Below are 19262 nucleotides of genomic sequence, written 5' to 3'. Positions count from 1 at the left end.
GGGTTAATAAGGACCATGAGTTAGAGATGCTGAAAGGTGTATGTGATAGGTTGATGCATGAAAGGTTCCAAGGAGGGCAGACTACAGAGGCAGAGGCTAGGAAACCAACAGGTAGGGTTAATAAGGACCATGAGTTAGAGATGCTGAAAGGTGTATGTGATAGGTTGATGCATGAAAGGTTCCAAGGAGGGCAGACTTCAGAGGCAGAGACTAGGAAACCAACAGGTAGGGTTAATAAGGACCATGAGTTAGAGATGCTGAAAGGTGTATGTGATAGGTTGATGCATGAAAGGTTCCAAGGAGGGCAGACTACAGAGGCAGAGGCTAGGAAACTAACAGGCAGGGTTAATAAGGACCATGAGTTAGAGATGCTGAAAGGTGTATGTGATAGGTTGATGCATGAAAGGTTCCAAGGAGGGCAGACTACAGAGGCAGAGGCTAGGAAACCAACAGGTAGGGTTAATAAGGACCATGAGTTAGAGATGCTGAAAGGTGTATGTGATATGTTGATGCATGAAAGGTTCCAAGGAGGGCAGACTACAGAGGCAGAGGCTAGGAAATCAACAGGTATGGTTAATAAGGACCATGAGATAGAGATGCTGAAAGGTGTATGTGATAGGTTGATGCATGAAAGGTTCCAAGGAGGGCAGACTACAGAGGCAGAGACTAGGAAATCAACAGGTATGGTTAATAAGGACCATGAGATAGAGATGCTGAAAGGTGTATGTGATAGGCTGATGCATGAAAGGTTCCAAGGAGGGCAGACTACAGAAGCAGAGGCTAGGAAACTAACAGGTAGGGTTAATAAGGACCATGAGATAGAGATGCTGAAAGGTGTATGTGATAGGTTGATGCATGAAAGGTTCCAAGGAGGGCAGACTACAGAGGCAGAGACTAGGAAATCAACAGGTATGGTTAATAAGGACCATGAGATAGAGATGCTGAAAGGTGTATGTGATAGGTTGATGCATGAAAGGTTCCAAGGAGGGCAGACTACAGAGGCAGAGGCTAGGAAACCAACAGGTAGGGTTAATAAGGACCATAAGATAGAGATGCTGAAAGGTGTATGTGATAGGTTGATGCATGAAAGGTTCAAGGAGGGTAGACTACAGAGGCAGAGGCTAGGAAACCAACAGGTAGGGTTAATAAGGACCATGAAATAGAGATGCTGAAAGGTGTATGTGATAGGCTGATGCATGAAAGGTTCCAAGGAGGACAGACTACAGAGGCAGATGCTATTAAACCAACAGGTAGGGTTAATAAGGACCATGAAATAGAGATGCTGATGAAAGGTGTAGATGTGATAGGTTGATGCATGAAAGGTTCCAAGGAGGGCAGACTACAGAGGCAGAGGCTAGGAAACCAACAGGTAGGGTTAATAAGGACCATGAAATAGAGATGCTGAAAGGTGCATGTGATAGGTTGATGCATGAAAGGTTCCAAGGAGGGCAGACTACAGAAGCAGAGGCTAGGAAACTAACAGGTATGGTTAATAAGGACCATGAGATAGAGATGCTGAAAGGTGTATGTGATAGGTTGATGCATGAAAGGTTCCAAGGAGGGCAGACTACAGAGGCAGAGGCTAGGAAACCAACAGGTAGGGTTAATAAGGACCATAAGATAGAGATGCTGAAAGGTGTATGTGATAGGTTGATGCATGAAAGGTTCCAAGGAGGGTAGACTACAGAGGCAGAGGCTAGGAAACCAACAGGTAGGGTTAATAAGGACCATGAAATAGAGATGCTGAAAGGTGCATGTGATAGGTTGATGCATGAAAGGTTCCAAGGAGGGCAGACTACAGAGGCAGAGACTAGGAAACCAACAGGTAGGGTTAATAAGGACCATGAGATAGAGATGCTGAAAGGTGTATGTGATAGGTTGATGCATGAAAGGTTCCAAGGAAGGCAGACTACAGAGGCAGAGACTAGGAAACCAACAGGTAGGGTCAAGATCAATGGCATGTCCAGGATATTGCTTTGGGGGCTTCAGCTGTGTTTCTATAAAGTAGCACTGAGCTTATACCCTCTTTTGTCCAACTAGTTCAGCTTATATTGCTCACTTCAGTCACAGGCTGAGGGGCATCATGGTCTGGGAACTGAGCTGTAAAGTGTTACAAAATCAGCCTATGTTGGGCACATTTCTGTCCCTCAGTACCCCAGGTAGACTCCTAGCTCCCAAGGATGGTGCTTAGGTACAACCCTTAATATAGTGAAAGTGATGTGTCTTTTATAAAGCTAGCTATTTATTAGCTTTATCAATCAAATGAGAGTTGAGAATTAGGCAAATTAAGGCTAAACAAACCAGGCGGGAGATTCTCATAAGTTATATCTTAGAGGATGTGTGAACCTCAATTCCCACTGTAATAGAAGTTGTGGTCAGATGAAAACCACTGCCTGCAGGATAACCAGTTGGATAATCTGCCATGCCTAAATCCTGTTTGACGCTACAGGAATTTGTCACAGCTAAAGTCAGTCATCCCTGTAAGCTTATTTAGATACACCGTTGCTCATGATATATATATAACTGGAAATATGCCTTCACACCTTGTCTGAAAATGGAGACTCGTGATATAAATAGCTGTTGCTAGTACACTCTAGTGACCCGCAGAGATAATAGAATGTTGAGTCTGACGTCATCCGTGAGGAGCAGAACAAGATTGTGCCCCAAGGAGGTATTCAAGTTTGTTTGTTTGTTTCCAAAATTTTTTAAAAAAAGAATGTCCAAAATTTAAGATATAACATATAAAAATAGCTGTTGCCAATGTGCTCGTAATTCACTCCAGTGACCGGCAAAGATGCAGAGATAATGCAATGTTGAGTTTGACGTCATCCGTGAGGAGCAGAACAAGATTGTGCCCCGCGGAGGTACTCAAGTTTGTTTGATTTGTTTTTTTCGAAAAAATTAAAAAAGAATGTCCAAAATTTCAGATATAAATAGCTGGTGCCAATGTGCTCATCATTCACTCTAGTGACCGGCAGAGATAAAGAGATAATGGATTGTTGAGTCTGACGTCAACGTTCAGGAGTGCGCATAGCAAGATTGTGCCCCAAGAAGGCACCCAAGTTTGTTTGTTTTTTCAAAAAAATTATTTAAGAATGTCCAAAATTTATACCAAAATGGTTATACCAGAGGCTGAAATTTGAGACCCAAATCTGTGGCATGGTCATTTGCATCCTGGGGCTCTGAGCTCAAAGGATCCTGTGCATATGCATGACCCACCCAGATCTTCCAGGCCCTTGCAACTCCAATACACGCTCAATATAAACATATGTAGACAGCGTAATGCATACTTTGTGTAATACGTAGGGCTAGCTAACGCATTTGAAAGGTTAAAGGTCATTTGAAGCAGAAAAATGATGATACTGCCATACAGGAGGCTACATGTGGGGTTTTGTAAAATTTAGCGTATTGCTATAAAGACTTAGTTTAGGGATGAAATCAAAACTCGACCAGCGGTCAGCCGCCGGTTCCGAGCGGTTCCGCCCGGTTGCTATTGTTCTAAACAATGGAAACCGGACGGAACCAGCAGTTAACCGTCGGTCAAGTTTGATTTCATCCCTCAGATGATATCGTATAAAAACATAACAGACGTCATAATAGCAGAAAAATGATGCTGCTGCCAGCTTTGACTCATGGTCAAATGTGACATCACTGTCCTCAGATTGTACGTAACAGTTGCCTATTCATACACTTGGTTTTACTTGGTGATAGGTGGCATCAGTAATCATTCATGCTTAACTGAATTATGGATCTGAGTGTTTTATCATGTTTATAATAGCTTTTATGAAGTGAAAGTAACAAAATGTCCCCCAAAGCATATTCCCAAATCGTTTCAGCACCATAGTACGATTGGGAAGGCCAGAATAAAAAAAGTCTAGGGACGGGTCTATTTTTAGGGTCTGTTTGATTGGCAGTATTTTTTCAAGCCTTATAATAAAAATATTTATTTACTTTCCTATTGATTTTGTTTACTTGTAGCAGGGCTCTGACTGACCATGGCTGGTTATCATTTGCACATTACAACACTATTTGACACATGTATGAAGGCTGCCAATCAGTGTTCGAAATATGCCTCAAAAAGTTACAGGCCAGCCGGGCCGGCAACTAGATGCCAGTCAGAAAAGTTACCGGTCAGGCCAAAAAAGTTACAGGCCAATGGCCGGCTGACCGGCCCTATTTCTAACGCTGCTGCCAATGGGGTGCTAAAAAAGCGTACCGGGTGTTAAAGAAGCACAGCATGCTACACGATCAGCAACCCACACTTCACTATATGTGACCAGCTCCAACAAAACCCGGAACATGTCGACAGGCATGTTTTTGAGTTAAAGGCCTTTAAAGATGACATTCCCATAAAAAAAATCAAATGTTGTAATTCTTAATTTCATGGTATTTGACTGTGGGACTAAGTGGACTTTCAAATCCTTGAAAGTACTTATTAAAAAGAGGTTTATTTAATCAATAATTAACAGTTGAACTATGATAATCTCTATTCAATCCTGTATATGGCAGATGAGGAAACTTATTAGCCCATACCTCAGAATAGCAATTAGGAAAAAAATTCCAAGGTATAATTTACAAAATTATCCATATCTTGAAAAGTATTGATGCTATGTATATAATTTTGGTGTCATTGTCTAGTTCTTACATGCTTATTCATATCATGAAATTTCAAAAATGCGACTTGTTCCTGGTTTTGTCAGAACGGGTCACATATGCAACCTGGTTGTTCCAGGACAAGCAATGGCAGGGTGGTTTGCAAAACTTTACCTACTGATAGTTCCCTATTTTATTTTTTCCCTGCTTTGTATAGCTCATGGAAGCAGTTCTGAAACCAGCAAGAAACCCAGTGGTACTTCCAGAAGAAAACCAAGCAGTGAAGATGATATGGGAAGTAAACAATACGAGCCTCGGAACTTTGCTGGATCACACATATCCGATGTACTCATGGAAAATGAACGCCTTAAACAACAGGTACATAAAGACTTCACAAAAAGTAATGCAGCCATTATAAGTACACCTGTAGCTTCAGAAGTATGAATTGTATTCACAATATTTTAACATATGTGATGTGTCATATCAAAAGGAGACACTTTTGGGCAGGATCGTAAATGGAGAAATAGCCAAAAATCTGCCCGGGTGATATTTTTCACAATTTGGGTTTGTTGCGAATTTGTGATGTTTAATGTTAAATATATTGTCTGATAGTTTCAGACTGGAATATAACTGGCATCTTGTATTTTTTGAGACATTTTGCAAGGTAATTCCTACTCTCAACATTGTCAATAATATATTTAAAGGCCGATATCTCAATTTCCAATTTTATAATACCACAACTTACGAACTCAATATCTTCGCTCATGAATGTCCGATTTCCTTGGGGAAACGGCGTTGTGGAGCAAAATATCGCTATATTTAAAATATGTAAAAACCTCAAAATTGATAACCTGCCCAAAAGTGTCTCCTTTTGACATGACTCGTCACATATAAAGAATGATGGTTTATGTACACACATTTGGATACCCCAGTGGCCCAATTTTGTTAAATATTAACAACACAGCAGTATTTTTAAAGAAAAAACCCCGAATATAAGCACTTACATCAGTGATCATTGTGGCATGTAAAACCTGCTATTATCACAAGCATTGTGGCATGTAAAACTGCCATTATCTTCACACCAAATACAATTTACTGCAAGCTTTAAATTCAGGGTTTAATGCTACAGGGAGATCTATGATACGAATGGCATGCCTCTGGACTGTATCTAACTTTGACAGTGATATAGGAGTTGCTCCATGCCAAGCTATGCTAGCATACTCCATCTTCGATTTGGTCATGCTCTTGTTCTGCATATAACAGAAGCCCAGCATGGTCTATGCAACCAAGTTCTTTAGCAATATAATATTCGATATATTACCACAGGGTGAATGACTTAATTCTAGACTTTAAGCCATTGCATCCATTGGTTGACATGTTGACTGATGTAGTGTCATGGTTTACCCTCTCTACACTGGTGTCAACTGCAGACAACAAGTTCCAAATTTTCTTTAAAAATTTAAAAATTTCAATAATTATACATTTTCATGACCATAATTGGAATCGGCATGAAAATTGCATAACAATGAGTACAAACAAGCCTAGTATTGGTTCACAGGCTCTTGAGATAGCTCTTGATATTTGGGAAAATATCCCAAAACTTGGAACTTTTTATGTTGAAGCCTATGGTCAGCATGCAGAGCATTAAGCCATAACCAATACAAATTCCCTAGACGCCATGACTCTTAGGTAGCTGCAGGTTGACCATAAACTTTGATGAAGATCTTTTGACCATTATCAAAATGACAGGAGTTGTGAGACTTTAATTAGAATAGTGTACGTGCCTGTAGATGTTTGTGCAACTGTTAAGCGGGGAAAAAGGTAATGGCAAAGGATCCTGAAATTGGGACTCTAATCACAGTCTGTGATGTTGGGCGAAATTCCTACCCTTTCCCACAAATGTCTGCTCGAGGATGGTAACACATTAGGTTTGAGTGATCAATGATAAAAGAAAGGAACAGATGGGGATCAAATAAACAGCCCTTATACCCGCCCTTATACTGAAGTTGCAAAACAGTGGTAGCAAGTCCCATGATTCAAGATGACAATTGTGAACATATCATGTGACACGATCTGTTCCATGATGGGGGTCAAAGGAGGCATTTTTGAAAATTGAGTTACTATAATAATTACCTGATACAAATATTAGGCTATCATTTACTGAAAACACCAAAGGGTTAGCATACTTGATTCTAATGCTCTGAAGTTTTGTGATGTCCATTTTTTCCTATTGTTTACTTCATATATTTGCATATATCTCATTTCAAATTTGCCACGATTGGCCCCCATGGGCCAGATCATGTCACACATTATTCATGTGTTTTCTTAAATCATAGATGGAAAGCTTGTCTTTAGAAATGGAGCAGCATCGATTAAGGGTGCAGGCCACCTTAGCCGAGGCAGAGAGTAATGTGAGAAAAACCAAAGAAGCTACAGCTGAAGAGATGTCAGCAATGAAATCAAGGCATGTGGAAGAGATGGAGAAATTGATGGCAGAGAGGGCGCTATCACATTCAGACTCACAGGTTGCTAGGCTAACTAACCAGGTGGAGTCACAAAAGGTAGGTAAATATAAGGTTGCCATTGGGCTTAGGCACCAGGAGGCTGAGCCCCCTCAATAATTTGGGTGAGGGGGCTCAAATACCCTTCAGTCCTCCCCCCACCTACCCATAATGCCAGGTAATGGGTAAAATTTGACTTGGAGGAAGAAAAAGAAGACTGAAAGAAATATTCTGACCACCCCTATCAATCTTGAATCTGGCTAATATGAGTTATTGAAATTTAAGATTACCTGTCTGAGGGAACCCTGTCTGTGCCCGGACGGAAATCATAAAAAATCATGATATTATTGATCCATTCAAAAATGTTCAAATTTCAAATCTTCATGTGGAAGGACACTCAATAATTTGGGTAAATACACAATATAATACACAATATAATACCTACAAATTTATTGGTCGAGCTGAGTTTTAAAGAATTGGACAAGATGTATATTATCATTATTATGTTTTCAGAATCTTTTCTTGCTAAAAAAACATTATTTTTTGTTCAAAAACAACATTTTTGTGACTTTTGGTCAAATTGTGATTTTTGGTCAAAATGTGATTTTTGGTCAGTGTGATTTTTTGTCAAAAGTTTTACTTTTTTGGTCAAAAATGAGCTTTGGTCAAGAAATTGTTTGAAGAAAAATGTTGGGGCGAAAAAGTGAGCCTATTCAACACAGTCCAAGTGTTGAGTCAAAGTGTTAATTATATTGGACTCTTTAATAAACTCTGTACAAAGTATAGGAATGAAGATTCTGAGAACAATAATAATATATATTGTGTGTTTGTACTTGTAGGTGCTAATAGGCCACCTTCAGGAGCAGCTATCTGATGTACGAGTTGAAGCAGATACAGCAGCAGCATCACGTGTGAGAGAACAAGTGATGAAGACTCAACTAGATCAACTCAGAGTGGAGCTACATGATGCCAAGAAATCACACACACCGGTAAGATTCTATTATAAGGCAAAAAAAAAGATTGTGTGCTTGTCCTCCACTGACCGACCCTAATGTGAAAAATCTGGGAAAAGGGTTTAAGTTTTATATACAGTTTCTACACACTTCTAAACTGTTTTAAGAACATGAATGAAGTGGTATATAGTAGAGAAATATCTCAATTCACAACTATTTGGGCTATTTATTAAGCTAATTAAAGGCATGCAGTCATGTTTTGGCTATGACCTTTAAAAAAACATTATAAAAAAAAATCCGACAGACCGACCCAATTCTGAAAAAGTTGTGGAGGACAAGCAAACAATCTGATATGTTTTAGACACAAACTAAAAGTGCCCTCCCATAATAATCTCACCATCAAATAAGGGCAGGTACCCTTAATTCTTGTTAGGATTTTTAGAGGAGGGAGCTCTCTATTTGTACATGAAATTTGCCCCAATTCAAAGGAGCCCAGGTGCCCCAAGTTTACAGTATGTCTTGATCATGATTTAACATCTCCAGCTCCAGTCCCCTCTTTCTGAAGCATAGTACCTCACATATACACCTTGTGTGTTTGTGCGAGTCCTTTTCCCAGTGTCCTTGGCCCCTCCCAGTTTGTTTTATTTCTTCTTTAACCTGGGACACTCAATCAGTTGAAAACACAATCAATCATCTGTTCTTTCTTGAGGCCCAGGGCCCAGTCTATGACATGATTTTGCTGTGGTATATGGTCTGTGATGGCCGACTTACATTTTCATTTTTGTTATTATAGTGTTTCTATTTCATTTTATTCCACAGGAAATGCGTCATTTTGAAGCGTTACAGTCCAAAATTTGTGCAATGGAAGCCAGGTGAGTGTATGCCACTATTTCTAGAAAACTGACATAAATTTTTGCTGCTGATTGTTTGCTTTGTGCATGGTAGCTGCATGTAGTGCCATGCAATTTTCAAAAGTAGAGTGGGTAATGCCCTATCCTTTACTTAGAGAATAAAAGTATTGTTTTTAGCCGCTGTCATGCATCTATCGTCTCATATAACACAGGCGGCATCATTATTTTAAGTAAATTCGCCTCATTGTTTTAGGCCAAAAGACACTTCAATTCAATAAAAATATTAATCATTAGTAGGTGTATACCAAATTTCAATCAAATTAAATCTTACATTTTACAAGGAATTACTCAGGTCTTAGAATCGATCCGTCTCGTTGTTGCTATGCACCTCTGATTGGTTCAAATAGTGAGTACAAGTATCATGTTGATGCACACGCGCTGTACTGTGTTATATCGTGTCATATCACATGGTTAAGAACCAATAAGATTGCAAGCACTTTCTCATGTGTTTAAGAATTGGGGGTTCAATCATGTTACATCGTTGTTCATCACCGTTTAACAACGTGTCATCTGCGTAGTTTAGAAGTAAAGCTACCTGAGCAAAGTAAACCACACAGACGCGCCAGAGGCGAGTTGTTAAACAGTGATGAACAACAGTGAAACATGATTGAATCCCTTTCAACAACGAAAACAAGCTAAAGATCGTCTAATTCACAAGTGTATTTCATGAGGAATGACCACTTTTCACACACATTTTCAGGTTATTTTAAAGAAAGTGCCGTCCCATGCCTGAGTCATACCCATTTAAACTTATTTTTACTGCCTAAGACACATTATTTGGATGTAAATGATAAGGCAAAAACCTTTATTTCTATATTTATTACAAAAGTGCAAAAAGGAGAAAGTTTTAATAGGGTATGGTTTAATAGATAGCCAAAAAAAAATCATTTCAGTTGATTCGGACATTGAATATGCAAGTTACACACGAAGCCTAAAAAAATTGTTTGATTGGCGTAACCCGACTAACCCTAAAAGTAGACCCTGACTTTTGCTAAAAATTAAATTGAATTTAAATAAAATAGAAGAAAAAAGTTCCAAGGTCTTTATCAAATGCAATTTACAGCTTGAAAAAAATTCCATCCTATCTACCCTAATTTTTTATTTTATGTTATGCTAATCAAACCATTTTCAAAGGCCTAAATTGCACATATTTCAGGGCACCATAGGCCTCTGTGTGTTGTACAGATGGATGATATCATCGCCAAATGACCGAATCTGCAAGAAAGGTTATGCACACAAACATTATGTAGTCCTAAGTTTCTGATGGTTTAAAATCTCATATTTTTTAAGTAAATGGACTGCTGTGATGAGGATCACAATGTACCCCTTTAATTAATTGTGCTATGTTAATTGTTTGTTCACAGACATTACCAACGGGAGCAAGAGTTGCATCTCCTAGTGGAGCGAGCCAAGCACACAGCTACCATAGAAAAGGACCACGAGATTGCGCACTGTCATCAGCAATTAACCAAGAAGAATGCTGAAATACAGAGGTTCCGTGCTGAACTGGACTCCATTTTAGAGGTACTGAGAGAACTGCAGAGGCAGGGTGTGATATTACCACTACATAGTCAGACTGTGCAGTCATTGTTATGACGAAGGTGAATGGGTGTCTGTGCAAGGCCTCTAAACAATAGTTAATATCTCGGGGAAGGATACAGAGCTGAAATATTCTAAACACAAGATGACAAGATGATATCAAAACTATGGGCCTCCAGAGCAAATTGTGGGAGATGATTAATTGCTAGCATAGATAAACTCAATGCACAAAAAAAGTTCGACCAGGTCTAACGCCTTCATAGCGCCTTATAGTGCAATTTCTTTTTGGTTTTTGGCGTTGTATAAATGTCAGTGATTGATTAATTGATTGATTGATTGAACTTAACACCTGGTCTGAAGTTAATTGTTTATTTCTTCTGTGGTCTGGGTATGCAATGGTGATCTGCGATCACATAGAAGTGGCAAGGTCCCCTTCTATGCGCTGGCAACCAATATGTTACCCATCTTATTGTCAAAGCTGTTGATCAGCCAATCAGCGTGATTGTTTATCACTTCTGTGTTTACGCTCAGGGCACAGCGAGTTACAACAAACAAAGAGTACCGACTTTGCCATGCTTGCTTGCCACTTATGAAGTGCAAAATAGTTTAACTCTGGATTATTTTGCTGTGCATCGGGCAAATAATCTGGAGGAGCACTATTTTGCACTCTATGAGTGACAAACAAACATGGTGAAGTTGGTACTCTTTGTTTTACCCTATTGTTTAGACCAGGTATAAAGTTAGACCCGGTCTAACTTGTTTTGTGCATACGGACAAGAATGTTGCATCTGTTGTCAGCCTTGAAGGGCATAGCAAGTGGCTTTATACTCGTAGAGATACCCACCCATGGCATAATAATACACAGAGCACACACATGATATATAAAGTAGTACATTGTTTTTAATGATTGCTTTACTTTCTTCTTATTCCTACTACAATCAAAGCGGCTCCAGGCCGGCTGGCTGGCTCATCAACGATGGATTGATAATGAAATTATTTCTTGTTTAGAACATTGCATCATATCATTATACACACAAAATAGAACATTAGTGTTCTCATCACTACTTATGGCTAATGGAGAAGAGTCATTAGTTTCCAGTTGCTCACCCGCAGCAAATTTGAATTTTTGCCCAACGCCCTGCTCTAAAAAACCGATTTCAAGTATCTGTACCACAGTCAACAGAACTGCTTTCTGATATTATTATCAAAGCATGTTTTAAGCAAATTAACACATTGGACCAGCACAGTGCAATTTGTAGTTTTACCGAATAATGAATAATGAAAAGTAACCGCATCCCTTTTTTTTACGTGACCAACTGGAAACTAATGCTCCACTTCCATAAGCTTAACAGTTTATGTGGTAGTCTTTAATAAAAGGATAGATTGGATTGGACAGAGTATAGCTATGCTATAGGGTGCTATCTGTGAGTGGAAATGGTCAAGTTTTTTGCTTTTTGCTTTTGTTTGATAACATTAAACAAGTCAGTCCATTAACCAGTAAATATTTTGAAATTTTATGAACAGAAGAATACAGAACCAATACCACACTTTATAGTAAATAAGACCCCTGAATCTTCTGGTATAGAAAATGACTCAGCATTATTATTGTCTTTAAACCAATGAAAACTACCTGCCGATTGGCCAAAAAGAAGTTTTCATTATCAATTGGACCAATCAGCAACAGTGTTAGAATAATTTCACCACGCCAAAAAATTGGGGTGAATTATTTGCAAAGCTCCATTCTGATTGGTGATTAAAGTAAAGATACCATGTAATTGACCAATCAGAGGCAACATTTGATCGGCAAGTAGTGCTCAGGGGGTTAATTAATGGTTGCACCATGCTTCTGTTATAGTCAGTCCCACAGCAGCTGAAGGGAGTATCCCATCATGCATCTGCTTGATCCATAGTAAATGTACACAAAAAATAAAGTAAAAGCCGCTTAAATATTGAGAGCTATGGATAGTTTCAAAATTCTTTAGAGGTCATATTTTTTCAAACAAAAGTCTGATTTAAGTAAGTAATTTTCTATGGCAAGTGCAGTTCTATTATAGTACTGCAAAGCATAATGGGATACTCCCTTCAGCTGCTGTGATTCAGTCCTTTGGTGTTAACTTTTCAGTTATACTTTGTGTCACTATTAAGCCTGATGGCATAACCATTTATAATTGTGAATACTGATACCACAGCAGCAATGAGGACAAATGCGGCAACAAATGTAACAATAATATACTCCACATCTAAAAATTTGGAACGGCCATCATTCTACACAATTGGGCACCAGATGCATGCAGAACATCAATATTCTAAATATCGCGCCAATTTTATAGATAGGAATTCCATTTCAGATAGAAATTCCATTTCAGCTGAGCCCTAAGTAATTGTTGTCTTTTGTGTCTCTCTCAAAAGGGGTTAAGAAAGTTTTAGTGTGGGCTATCAGGAATAATGTACCCTTTGCATATCATTATGAGTTTTACAGAGTGACAAATATCAATTTGCCTCTTCGGTAAATTCAAGTTAGGCATGAGTGAGGTCAACATACAAATTATTTAACGGTAAGTGAGCGAATGAGGGCAGCATACTGATGCAAGGCTGATCCCCTGTTCTCGAATTCAAGAGAATTCATGCGTAACATAAATTTAACAATGAGAGAAATCGATATTCAGCATTTTGCCAAACTATGAATAGGCTTGTATAGAGGTTATCCACTTCACTCATGTGTGACTTTTAACAAAAGGTGCTGATTCCCGTAGTATTCCTCATTCAAACCAATTCAAAGCACGACCTCTGCATGACTTTGGCGGGCTATTTTGAAGCAGTCATGGTTGCACATGCAGGAACTTGTTTTGAAAGTCCTAAACAAGGTATAGCAGTCGCCTATAGGATATGCAACTTATAGAACACGGATAACCTCTATTGATTGACTGGCTCAGCATTCCATCTTTTCTGACAGGGAGTTCAACTTGCTATTATCAATGGAAAAGTGTCAACACTTTGCTATAATAGTATAACACTGCAAACGAACATGGAAATTATTAAGTTTGTTTCTGTAACAGTATGCACTACTTATTCACTGGCGTAGTGCACGTTAAAATATTACCGTTGCTAGGTCAACTGGCTCACGCTTTCTTTGTTACAAACCACTGATCGAAATGATCACAACACAAAGCCTATGGCATATCATAATTTTGAACAGGTGTATGAGCCCAGGCTTGAACCAGTAACCAATGGGTACTGACGTGCACTACGGCAGTGAATTGGGCAAGACTCCCCTTGAATTGGACTATTCCAGTTGAAATCCACATCCCCTATGGAAGACATGACCTTAATCTTCTACACAGGGAGTGTGAATTTCAAATGGGGTTACCTGAATGGTGGCTCCATTTGAAATCTACACACCCTGTGTGGGAGATTAAGGTCATGTCTCCCATAGGGGGTGTATGGATTTCAACTGGAATAGCCCATGTAGTAGTTGTAATAAATAGTTCTGCAATAAATAGTTATTTTAATAGTCAAGATTAATCATTTATCTTACTCATAATGGGCTTTTCCATTTGATATTTGCCATACACCTGTGGAAAATTTAAGACAAGTCTTCCACAGAGGGAGTATGTTTTTCAAATGGAATTGGCTAGGGTTAATGATTTTGAAACCCATACTCCCTCTGTATATGGCTTTATCTTATCTTCCAGGATTTCAAATGGAAGTTGCCCAATTGCCTATTATATTTAAAACCCATACTCCCTCTGTGGAAGACATCAGCTAAATCTTCCATAGGAGGAGTATGGATTTCAAATTGAATAGCCCCATATATATCATGTCATGTATATCAAATAACGCACTGTCCTGCAGTTCTTATGTATACATTGTATTTGTACAATTAAAACAACTAAGTTAATTGTATCTTATTTACAACATCATTTCATTTTTGTGTTGTGTTTCTGTTCTGATCAATTGATTTTAAGTCCATATCTAATATGTGTGCATCAATCACAAAGAATTGTGGAAGTTATTGGTCCAATTTTTCCTTGAAATGTACTCTTGACCCCTTGAGAACTACCTGCCTATTGGTCAAAAAGAAGTTTTCATTATCAATTGGACCAATCAGCAACATTATTAGAATTCACCATGCAAAAAAATTGGGGTGAATTATTTGCAAAGCTCCATTCTGATTGGTAATTAAAATGAAGATATCATGTAGTTAACCAATCAGAGGCAATGTTAGATTTGCAGGTAGTGCTCAGGGAGTTAAACGTTCTTATTAATCCTAGACAAGAATATCATCAACGATTGGAAGAAGATATTTATAGTAAACCAAATTTATGATAAAGATTTCTTTCTTGGAAAATAATAGTTTTCAATGCTAATGTGGTTTACTTGGCCTAGAATGAAATTAACCGTAGCTCTCGAAACTGGTTTATACTTAACCCTAACACCCTTTCTGCTTTTGTGGCCAAGGGAAATGGAAGAAAGAAAGAAGAGACATTTTTTCTCCCTCTCTGTGCGGTTTGAACCACCGACCCCTTGTGCATGGAGCTGGCCAGCCCCCATTTTCATGCCTGTATGTGGGCTCTGCTCATTGCACCGATCGCATCACTTGGGATTTGAGAAAACTTTTTTTTCTGAACTGTTTTAAACCTTCAGAGGGGTCAACCATTTTGAACCTTTCAGGATGGTCAGGGTTCATGAAGAGAATAAATTCCAGATATGACTATCACATCTGAGGGAGATGAAGATAATTTGTTGTTGGGCAGGAAAACCCTTGTATGTGCTAGTGGCCCCTGAACATGTTTAAAATAAAACTGCCAACAGGTTACATAGGATGTTTTCCTTTAAACATGTTCAGGGGCCAATGACACATGCTAGGTTTATCCTGTACAATGATATATACCTTTCAACCAAACACACACATATACAAATTAATAGTATGCAGCTCTTATTAAAATGAAATTTGTAAGAAAGAAATATCAGCATTTACAGTTATAAAACAATATTTTTTGAAGTAAATAAAATGTGTAAAATGTAAAATAATGATCATAAATAAATAAATAAAGCTATGTTCATGCAGTATCTTTCTTTACTGCAGTTTGCAACATTCCATCTAGATATTTTTCTTTTTGAAAAATCTTCCAGAAAATCAATGTTTTGGAAAAGAGGTAAACATTCCATAGAATTACAAACTTGTTTACACTAGTGCATGGCTTCTCAACCTATTTCGGAACAGAACCTCATTTCTTGAAAATTCTTAAAACATTTTTCTTTCTATTACCAGCACTTTTGCTGGTTTGCAACGTCACATGGCTTGCAGGTGGTGTTTTGCTATGGTCAGGTATGGTATACATATAAATAAATAATATGAAAATACTAGAACCATAATGCACAAATGTATGGTTTGGTTAAATTGCCACATGAGGTCAAAAGGTCATTGTCAGCTGCAAGCATTATGTGTGCACGTACATGTGCATTTTGATGCACATGATGTGCACTAAAAGCACAATACACAAACAGAGTTACATAATTATTCAAGTACTATAAAAGTGAAAATTTTCGCGCTACATTTATTTTCGCGCTTTTCATGTTCCAAACTGCTACCACGAAAATAACAGTACACAAATAAATTCCTTTTGTGTATAGGTCAATGTAAGGAAACTTCAAATCACAAATTTAAAAACAAGGGAAATATTTCAAAATTGGCAATGCGCGAAAAATTGATCGCGCAAAAATTTCCACTTTTACAGTATACAGTCTGGTTTCAAATAGACCAGGCTAATAAATACATAAAGAACAAAATGACTTTGAAACCATATCACTGATATTTCTGCGGAATACACATGTCAAAGAATGGAAAACAAATTTCAACTTATAATCTCACAGAGGTGAATGCACCTACATGTACATCATAAATGGGTGAGTATAAAATATGTCTACTTCATCAGTTTCATCATGCTTGCATTGTCAAAATGTTTTTCTTTGTGTTTAAATTGTATCATGCAAAGTCTCCTTTAAAAATGAGCATCAATATGCACTGGTACAATTATATAATGAATGATTGATTGACTGAAGTTAGTGGTGCTCCTAGTCTAAGTCGGGATTTATCTCATACACAATTGTAATGAATGAACATACCATCAAGCAGCAGCATTTGGAATTCAAAATACAGCGAGCCTCAAACAATGTGATAATTATTTTTCATTTATCATATAACAGTATAAAAATATGTGCATTATAGTACCAACACTAGTTCTGTCACCATAACATATTTACTAGTAAATTCTACTTAATATCGAATTATAAATTTATATTTATATAACACTCAAACCACCAACCAAAATTTGAAATTATAAATATAAAAATTTTGTTTTGACAGACGATTCACGATAGGGAGAGGTATAATATTGGATGCTAAGATCAAGATGTCGCCTAACCTAATTTGACCTCTGACCTCTACTCCATATTAAAGCCTAAAATGGGTTGATCCTACAGGATGTTGGATCCATACAACATGAGCACAATACTTTAGGGTACATCAAAATGCATAGGATTTATGTACAGGAAGAGCAGGAATAGTTTATACATAGGCCTATCATATTTGGCTATTCCATTTAAAATTCACACTACCCCTGTAGATGCTAGAAATACGGTATCTCTGGGGGAGTATGATTTTCAAATGGAATGAACACATTGGGTTGCTCCGTTTGAATTTCATACACCCTCTTGTCAGCTTGTATCGTCCACGGAAGGAGGGCAAGTTTCAAATAGAGTTGGTTATAACATGCTAATTCCATTCGCAATTCTTACTCCCTCCGTGGTAGATATTTCTCGGGATTTTTCTCAATTTTTTTACAGAGGGAGTATGGGCTTTAAATGGATTAACTTTATTGTGTTGATTCAGCACATAGTCTTGTGGTATCTTGTTCATAATATATTCAATGGCTCAAAAATATGTGATAATGATCTGATCCAATCAGACTGAAATTTTGAAAATTGAGTTAACTATTCTTTTTAACTTGATATGTACCCAAGCTTTATACCGATGTTGAAATTCTCACTGCCCTGGCATACATGGTTGCAAAGTTATGAACTTTTTATGTCCATTTTCTTATGTTTTTAACTCAATCTCCCATGTGAGTGTCGACTGCAGACAACAAGTTTCAATTTTTTTTAACAAATTCAAAAATGTCAGAATTGTAGATTTTTTACAACCATATTTGAAATCAGCTTGAAAAGTGCATTAAAATGAGTCCAGACAAGCCTAGTATTGGTTCAGTGGTTCTTGAGATAGCTCTCGATATTTTGAGAAAAATATCTCAAAAGTTGGACTTATAAAATATCATCAAAAGTAGCATAGATATTCTTTTAATTTCTTTATATTTGACTTATTTATATTTGCCAATACTTTATATTTGACCATTTATATTTGCCAATAGGCCTATCTCAAATTGAGAAAAATTTATGTTTTGGTGTTTTGGGTTTTTCATGTTATGTTATAATAGTCTCTGTCATCTAACCATGGGTGTGTGGTGATAGTGGTCGGCTTCATGTCCAATTGTCTCACTGTTAGTCTGTCCTGTCTTACCAAAGGAAAATGTTTTGTCCAAGGTTAATAAAATTACACCTGAGACGATAATACCTTGGGTATTATGTCTCAGATTACACTATGCAATTTTGGAATGGTTTGTTAATGTCAATAAGAAATCATATGTCATGGTTAGGAGGTCAAAGGTCTAGAGGAACGAAACATTGTAGATTTTTTTTAAATGTTACGTATGTTTCAACCAATAGTGAGGTCTCAAAGGTCGATCTGATTTTTAATAAAAAACAAAGGTTGTTCATGTCTGGAGGAACAAAACATTGTCGATTATCTTTAAAATATTACATATGTTTCAACCAATAGTGAGATCTCTTAGGGAACAACCCAAAAGTTTGATGAAGCCCTATAAACGAAAGTCCTTTCGTTAGAAGGCTAACCCCCTCCCCTCTAACGTAAGTGTCAAATATCGAAAATTCCCACCCGTATTTATTGAGCACTGGGCCGCCGATGGGTTTGTGGAAGGGTTAGGGGTGCGACATTGGTAGGATATTAATCACGTTTAAGAAACAATAATTCTATTTTATTTTGAAATATTTTTTTCATAAAAAATTAGAACTTGCTGGATTTTCAAATAAAAAAGAATCGAAGTGTTGTACAGCTGCTTTAAAAAATGAACTTACAAGTTGCAGGTACTGCACTCTATATTTATTTGAAATCATTTTGAAGCAACCATTATAAAATGTCAATATCGTACTTCAGAAAATACTAAAATTTTACAATTATATATTAAATCCTTAAAAAAAGATCAACTTGACCGATGTTTTAACTACTTTTTTACAAACATAATCGGACTTTTTGACCCCCTCCCTCCCTAATGAAAGGACTTTTGTTTATAGGGCTTCATCGAACTTTTGGGTTGCTCCCTTAGGCCGATCTGATTTTTAATTTAAAAAAAAAACAATAATAAGCTGTTGAAAAACCATTCAGGATGTCAATCATTTTGAAAGAAAAAATAATTCTGTAAATTCCAAAAATAGGGTCAGTATTTGTTTTTTCCCAGGTTTTCAGGTTGTTCAGTGGAAGACAACCAAATAATTTATTTTTGGCCTAATCAAAGATTGAGTCAAATTTGCAATTCCAGTTGAAATACATTCACTATAGAAGACATGACCTTAATCTCTCTCACACCAGAAGTGTAGGTTTCAAATAAAGTTGCCCATATTTAGGCAACCCC

General features: G+C 37.5%; 1 protein-coding gene across 2 annotated transcripts; it reads left to right on the top strand.

Moving 5' to 3' along the window:
- Window positions 1–472: 472 nt before the first annotated feature.
- Window positions 473–11020, top strand: LOC140140967 (centrosomal protein of 162 kDa-like). 2 transcript variants are annotated; one of them, XM_072162735.1, is made up of 6 exons: window positions 473–567; window positions 4811–4971; window positions 6930–7154; window positions 7934–8083; window positions 8867–8919; window positions 10323–11020. In XM_072162735.1, the coding sequence occupies exons 1-6, from the start codon at window positions 483–485 to the stop codon at window positions 10552–10554; spliced, it is 906 nt and encodes a 301-aa protein (XP_072018836.1). In that variant the 5' UTR covers window positions 473–482; the 3' UTR covers window positions 10555–11020. The 2 variants fall into 2 exon arrangements, with proteins under 2 accessions (XP_072018836.1, XP_072018835.1); XM_072162734.1 differs by lacking the exon at window positions 473–567 and adding an exon at window positions 1510–1597.
- The last annotated feature ends 8242 nt before the right edge of the window (window positions 11021–19262 follow it).

This window comes from Amphiura filiformis, chromosome 19 (genome assembly GCF_039555335.1).
Source record: "Amphiura filiformis chromosome 19, Afil_fr2py, whole genome shotgun sequence".
Taxonomy (NCBI): domain Eukaryota; kingdom Metazoa; phylum Echinodermata; class Ophiuroidea; order Amphilepidida; family Amphiuridae; genus Amphiura; species Amphiura filiformis.
The sequence above is the reverse complement of the archived record's forward strand: the minus strand, read 5'-3'. Positions and strand labels throughout refer to the sequence as shown.

Coding starts and splice junctions, on each gene's coding strand:
- LOC140140967 (XM_072162735.1), top strand. CDS start 483: ATGCTGAAAGGTGTATGTGATATGTTGATGCATGAAAGGTTCCAAGGA. Junction 568..4,810: donor AGAGGCTAGGAAATCAACAG/GTATGGTTAATA, acceptor TGCTTTGTATAG/CTCATGGAAGCAGTTCTGAA. Junction 4,972..6,929: donor ATGAACGCCTTAAACAACAG/GTACATAAAGAC, acceptor CTTAAATCATAG/ATGGAAAGCTTGTCTTTAGA.